Source organism: Drosophila kikkawai, chromosome 3R, assembly GCF_030179895.1.
Source record: "Drosophila kikkawai strain 14028-0561.14 chromosome 3R, DkikHiC1v2, whole genome shotgun sequence".
Classification (NCBI taxonomy): Eukaryota; Metazoa; Arthropoda; class Insecta; order Diptera; family Drosophilidae; genus Drosophila; species Drosophila kikkawai.
In genome coordinates this window covers 4,784,921-4,790,920 of record NC_091731.1, presented here as the reverse complement: position 1 = coordinate 4,790,920, position 6,000 = coordinate 4,784,921, and the positions used below count along the sequence as shown (strand labels likewise).

General features: G+C 36.7%; 1 protein-coding gene across 1 annotated transcript; it reads right to left on the bottom strand.

Moving 5' to 3' along the window:
* Positions 1–570: 570 nt before the first annotated feature.
* LOC108073979 (uncharacterized) lies at positions 571–2,105 on the bottom strand. Its single transcript, XM_017165829.3, has 2 exons — positions 868–2,105; positions 571–790 (listed from the first exon to the last, which is right to left on the bottom strand). Exons 1-2 carry the CDS (start codon positions 1,780–1,782, stop codon positions 782–784), a joined length of 924 nt encoding a protein of 307 aa, XP_017021318.2. The 5' UTR covers positions 1,783–2,105; the 3' UTR covers positions 571–781.
* Positions 2,106–6,000: the final 3,895 nt, after the last annotated feature.

The following is a 6,000-nucleotide window of genomic DNA, read 5'->3' as shown; positions in this document are numbered from 1 at the left end:
AATAGCAGAACTATAAGGCGAATTACTTTCTCTTATAAATCCTTTCTTCAATAATTCATCAATTTTACTATCTACTTCCTTCTTTTCCTCATATGAAAGTCTTCTTGGAACAGTACGTACAGGTTCTTCCGACTTAAGTCTTAGCCTCATTTCATAATTATGTTGGATCGCTGGAATGTTGGCTAAATCCAAATAATTTAATCTTATTATTTTATTGAGTTCACTACGGTCCTTATCATTTAACTTCGGATCTATGTCAAAATTTTCATCATCCCTTAATATGTCAATACTATATATAAATGGTATGCTATCATCACTGTCTCTTCCGATATCCTTATATAATTCTACTGTATCATTTTCAATGTCAAAACTATTCTCTGATTCATTGTCACTATTCAATTCATTCAATAAAATCTTCAATCTATGCAATGGATCACTTTTAATATTTAATTGGTCACTATCAATATTCAAAGGGTCACTATCAATATTCAATGGGTCACTATCAATATTCACTGCAATAATTTCTTCTCTTCTTATTTTATCCTTAAAAATCAACTTTATTCCAAATTTTTCCAAAAACTTACGCCCTAAGAGTACATTAGTTGCGACATAATTGTCGGGTACAACAAATAAATCAATTTCTTTTTCAATGTTTTGAAAATAAAGTTTAACAAAAATTTTTCCAAATGTTTCTATTTGAGCTCCATTTACACCACAATATTCTGTTGGGGTCAACACGTCATTAAACTTTTTGTAGGGTATAGCTGTGCGCTGGATTAAATTAATGGCGCTACCGGTATCGAACATGGCAGAAAGGAATATTTTTTTATTAAGTTGTCTACGTTCAGTGCAAAAATATACTCCTACCTGATTGAAAATAGGTATAAACATCTCGTTCTGCTGCTCATCTCGTCCGCTCTGATTGTTGGTCGCTCCCACGACTCTCGGAGTAGTTGCTGGCTTCTGTTGGCAGTCCTTTAACATGTGCTGAAGGGATCCACAGCGGAAACAGGATCCTTTCTCGCGCTTCGGCGCAGTGCAAGACGAAGCGTAGTGTCCATGTGCCGAACAATTAAAGCAGCGTATCAGGTTTCGGCTCCCTCCAGCGATAGTGCCTCCTGTGCGATAGGACACATTTTGGGAATTTTTCCGTAGAATCGCATATTTTCGTGCCATTTCCTTTAGTTGTTCGATTGTGGTTGCCGAGTACAACAGTGCGATATTGGCTGAACGATCGCGAAAACCATCGATGATGAATTGTATGGTTAGTTTTTCATCAATATGAGCACGCAGCGCAATTTCCTCCATTTTGAGAATGTAACCTATGACGGTGCTCTTGTCAGGGTTAAAAATGGTTTCCTTCAACAACAATACTATATCGGCTGTTGAATTGCCGCGGCCAAATGTTTTCACAAAGTTTTCCTTAAATTCGCCAAACGTATTCGATCGGTCGACACGCAGAAACAAGTCGGCATCTGTCCCTGGTTTCATCAGCATACGAACACAACGTAATTGAAAAGTTGCGTCATCATTTACACTTCTGCAAGCTCTTTCAAAATCCAAAATCCACTGAAGTGCTTCTTCGTTTTCAGTAGCAGAGAACGGAACCATGAGCTGCTTTACCATTTGGACGTCATCCGTCACCTTATTGTCATTTTGCATCAATCTGGCGAGTATTTTCTTCTTCTCAGCTACTCTTATTGCGGCGTCAAGGGCTTCTTCTTCTTCTTCCAATGTGTGCTCGACATGTTCGCTCGCGGTCCCTTGGCTCATGAGTTCCATTTTGGTGTCTTCTTCCTCCGATATGGTTTCAGGAACCTCATGAACATCTTGGCAACCGGCATCTAAAGCAAGCTTACGCAGTTGTCTGAGTGTTGCGCTTGTTGTTCGCCAATGTGCGTTCTCGAACAATCGTAGAGTGACCGTATCTTCTTTCTCTTATAATCCTAATCTTCTTATATATTAACATTCTATTAATTGGAACAACGGAACTGAAACATAAATGCTAATGGTAGAAATACTAAATGCTAACAAATGCTAAGTACTAAATGCTAACAATATGATAATATTTTTTTTAAGAGAAAAAATATCGATATTTTGATATATTTCCGACATCCCTACAGTACAGTCCTTTGTCTGGTTCCGTCAACTTAGCGATCATAGAACCTATGCTTCTATTTACCCTTTCTACCCGACCATTAGCCTGTGGGGATCCTGTAGCTATCTTAAGGGGCTTTACTTCGCTTTCCTCCAAGAAGTCCTGAAATTCTTTAGAGGTAAATCACGTACCGCGGTCTGAAATAATACATTTCGGGCTACTGTAAGCCTTAGGGTAGTCCTTTAACGCTAGTATTGCTTCCCTGGATTTCGTTGTTTTTGCCGGATAGAGTCTTACGAACTTTGTGAACGCGTCTATTATCACTAATACGTGTTTGTTCGATCTACTTTTATCAACAGGACCATAATGATCTATATGTACGCCATGAAATGGAATGCATGCATTTTTCTCTTTAGGAAACAGGTAGTTTTTTTAAATCACTTCTATCATTTTGTCTATGCAAACGTGTCCTAACTGATCATGATAATTAAACAAAACATGGCTTTCAGTTTCATTTGGTACGTAAAACAAAAGAGCTTCCTTATATGCATTTCATAATCTTTGAGCTTTGTTCGTTGAAGCTGCTCAGCTATAGCTTTGATCTTCTCATCTCTGCTTTGACAAATAATTTAATTTTCCTCAAATGAGTTAGAATCGATTGTCAGTATGTGTGTGTTTCTACTAAGTGCATCCACGTGCTGCATGCGCTTACCGGCTCTATATTCTAAAATATAGTCGTTATCTTGCAGAAAGAGCGCCCATCTGGCTATCCTTGGGCATAACTCTTTCTTGTTTAATGCTAGGGTAAAAGCGCTTTAATCTGTGACTATTCGAAACTGTGACATTTCGCTTCAACATCGGTCGTTCGTTTGGAGAAGTAAAATACTGAATGAAACTTATTCAGGCTTGCTCCGGTAATCGTAAAATTTTTTTGATTTCGTTTTGGGCGAAAACGAATCGTTTTCGTTTTTAGCTGTTCCGGTTTTCGGCAAAATTCTGCTGTCGGAATGTTTCGTTTTCTCATCGTTTCTCACTGCTCAAGCAGCTAACTTGTGTTTTTGGTACTAAGCAATCAATGTAAAGTACTGCCTATTATATTTACAATTGCCTTTTTTATAAGCCAGAAAAAGGTAAAAAATGCTGGAGTTAAGTAAATCTAGGCATCTAAGATGCTGCCACACTTCTTACATTTTTAATTCCGGTGGTCTCAAATAATTATTTGGTTAATTTGGACCATATAAGTAATCACATTAAATAGCATTATATCAACAAACATTTTTGCGGTCCTTTAAAGTTATTAATGTATTCATTGCATTGCAATGCTGACATTGTAGCGCCGCACGTAGCGACCTTAAAACCTGTTTGGCCTAAAAGTAGGCTTTTCCTTGACGTGTAATTTTAAAATTATCTTTCTTTCTTCAACCGTAAGCTCTTTACGCGACATTATCGTGGCTCCTACCCAAGTTGGGAATTCCAAGAATTGCACCAATGCAAAGGAAGGCGCACAAAACATTTGAAAAAAGCCCCGTTACAATATTCAAAACAGAACAGATACGATAGCGATTATTCTTAAGTGTATCATCACTTTTGTGGAAGCAAATGTATAAAGTTTTTAAGTTTTTTCTAATTTTTAAGTAAACTATGAAGAAAAGTTTTTAAATTAATGTTTAATATGATTAATATTGTTAAAATAAACAACATGGCATCCTTACTTTTTTTTTAAATATTTTTATAGAGGTGTTATCGATAACTAAAGTATAAATCGTCTGCTGTATCATGAATTAAGTGGCAGACTGTATGTACTAGGAGGGCTGTTCCTCCGAAACTATTGGTGGTATTGCTGCAGTATAGGGAAAAGTTAATGGGGATTGGTAATGAAGTTAAATTGTTAAGGTGGGTTTCTTGAAGTGCTATGATTTGTGGGTGGTATTGATTAATGAGGATTTGTAATTCTGGGTAGTTGTTTCTATAACCTTTGATATTCCATTGGATAATTTTTAACATATTAAATTAAAGATAAATGAGTTGGATGTAGATTACGAAATGTCCATCTCCTCTGAATCGCTTGAAGTGTCAGGGTTTAAGAGTGTTTTGAGTTTTTTTGCGTCTTTTTTTATGGAAGAAGTTATTCGTTTTGATATGTCTAGTGATAGTTTTTTGGTGGTTTTAGTTGGGGAGTTCTTGGTTGTTTGTGGAGAATTGTTGTCGGTTAAGGTTTTCCTGGTGCTAGGATAAAGGTCCGCATATGATGTGGGTGCTGGTCTGGAAGTGGATTGATCATGATTGGAGTTACCGGGTCCGGGTCCTTTGAGTAGATGAGGTCCTGTTGTATTGTTCGATTTTTGAAGATTTGAAAGCTCTTGGTGCGTTTTTCCGGGTCCTTTGAGTTGTTGAGGTCCTGTTGAATTGTTGAGTTTTTCAAGAATAGATTGTTCATGGATTGAGAGTCTGGGTTCTTTGGGTTGTTGAGGTCTTGTAGAAATGGATTGTTGGGAATTTGAATTCTTGGCGATGGATGAGTATAATTGTGAAGTTTCCTTGGAGAATCGAGCGTTGAGGATTGTATTTGCCGTTTTGTTGTCACATCTGTTCGTAGTTTTAATGGCTTGGAGTTCTTGTTGTTTGAGAAATACGGGACATTTCTTGCTGGTGGAGTTGTGAGGGTTTGCTAGTTGTTCAATGTTGCAGTTAATGCATTTTTGCGGTCTATTGCATTTGATGTTAGAGGTCGGGTCGATATGGTGTTCTTCTCCGCAGTTGTAACAAATTTTACTATTTTTACAGAATTTGTGGAGATGGCCGTATTTGAAACAATTTTTACATCTCATGGGCAGTGGGATATAAACTCTGACGGAAGTCCGCTGGTAGCCGATCATTATGTACTCAGGAAGATTGTGTGTGTTCAATGTAATAATTAAGAGGCCTGTTTCCTTTAGTGCGCCGTTGTCTCTTTTAAGAATTTTACGAACTTCTGTTACTTTTTGGTTTGCTAGTTCTTGCACAATAACGCTTTCTTCTAATCCTCTTAGATCGTTAGAGTAAATAACTCCTTTAGATGAGTTTAAAGAGTTATGTACAGAGACAGTAACGTTAATGTTGGGAGCAAATGCTTTAAGTTTCATTAGTTTACAAGCTTGAACAGCAGTTTTAGTTTTAACTAACAGAGTGCCATTACGAAGAGTCTTGCATTCTTCTATTTCACCATCACACGTAAAGTCGATTTGTTTTTTAACAAGGAATGGATTGATGTTATTCAGGTCGAGTCCAGGGTCTGTTCTGGAGATGGTTAGATACTTTGGTCCGGGAAATGTTAGTATTTGGTCTGTTATGGCTCTTAGTCGGCCACGGTCAGGGGGGTCCCCCATCACTACGTTGCAATGCTGATCTTCTTTTTTATTTTTATTTGAAATTGATATTAGTAATGAACGGTAAGGGTGAAAAGGGTTAAATTTTGTCCAGAATAAAATGTGGTTCTTTGGAAAACAAATTTATATACTTTTCAGAGAGCGAAAATAATTTTTATTATTTTTTTTTTTTTTCAGAGAAAATATTTCAGTACACGACTAGTCCGTATGACAGAAAATTCGAGACTGATGTTAAATGGTATTCCTTCTAGATATATTCTGAATTTTCGTAATGAATAGACAACAGCTAATGTTTCTAATAATAAAACTTTCATATCTTGCTTCAAGTTTTGTTGCTCTTTGTGAAAAATACGCAATTGGATGAAACTTATTATCGTCTTGTTTCTGTAATAAAATTCCACCAAACCCTTCACTACTTGCGTCACAAAGTAATTCTGTTTCTCTATTTGGATTATACAGAGCTAAAATCGGAAAAGAGATTAATTTCTCACGAAGATACTCAAAGATTTTTATGCAATTTTCGTTAGGTTCATACTT

Bases quoted from the DNA above. Each gene is read 5' to 3' on its own strand.
- LOC108073979 (XM_017165829.3), bottom strand. From the start codon at position 1,782: ATGGAACTCATGAGCCAAGGGACCGCGAGCGAACATGTCGAGCACACA.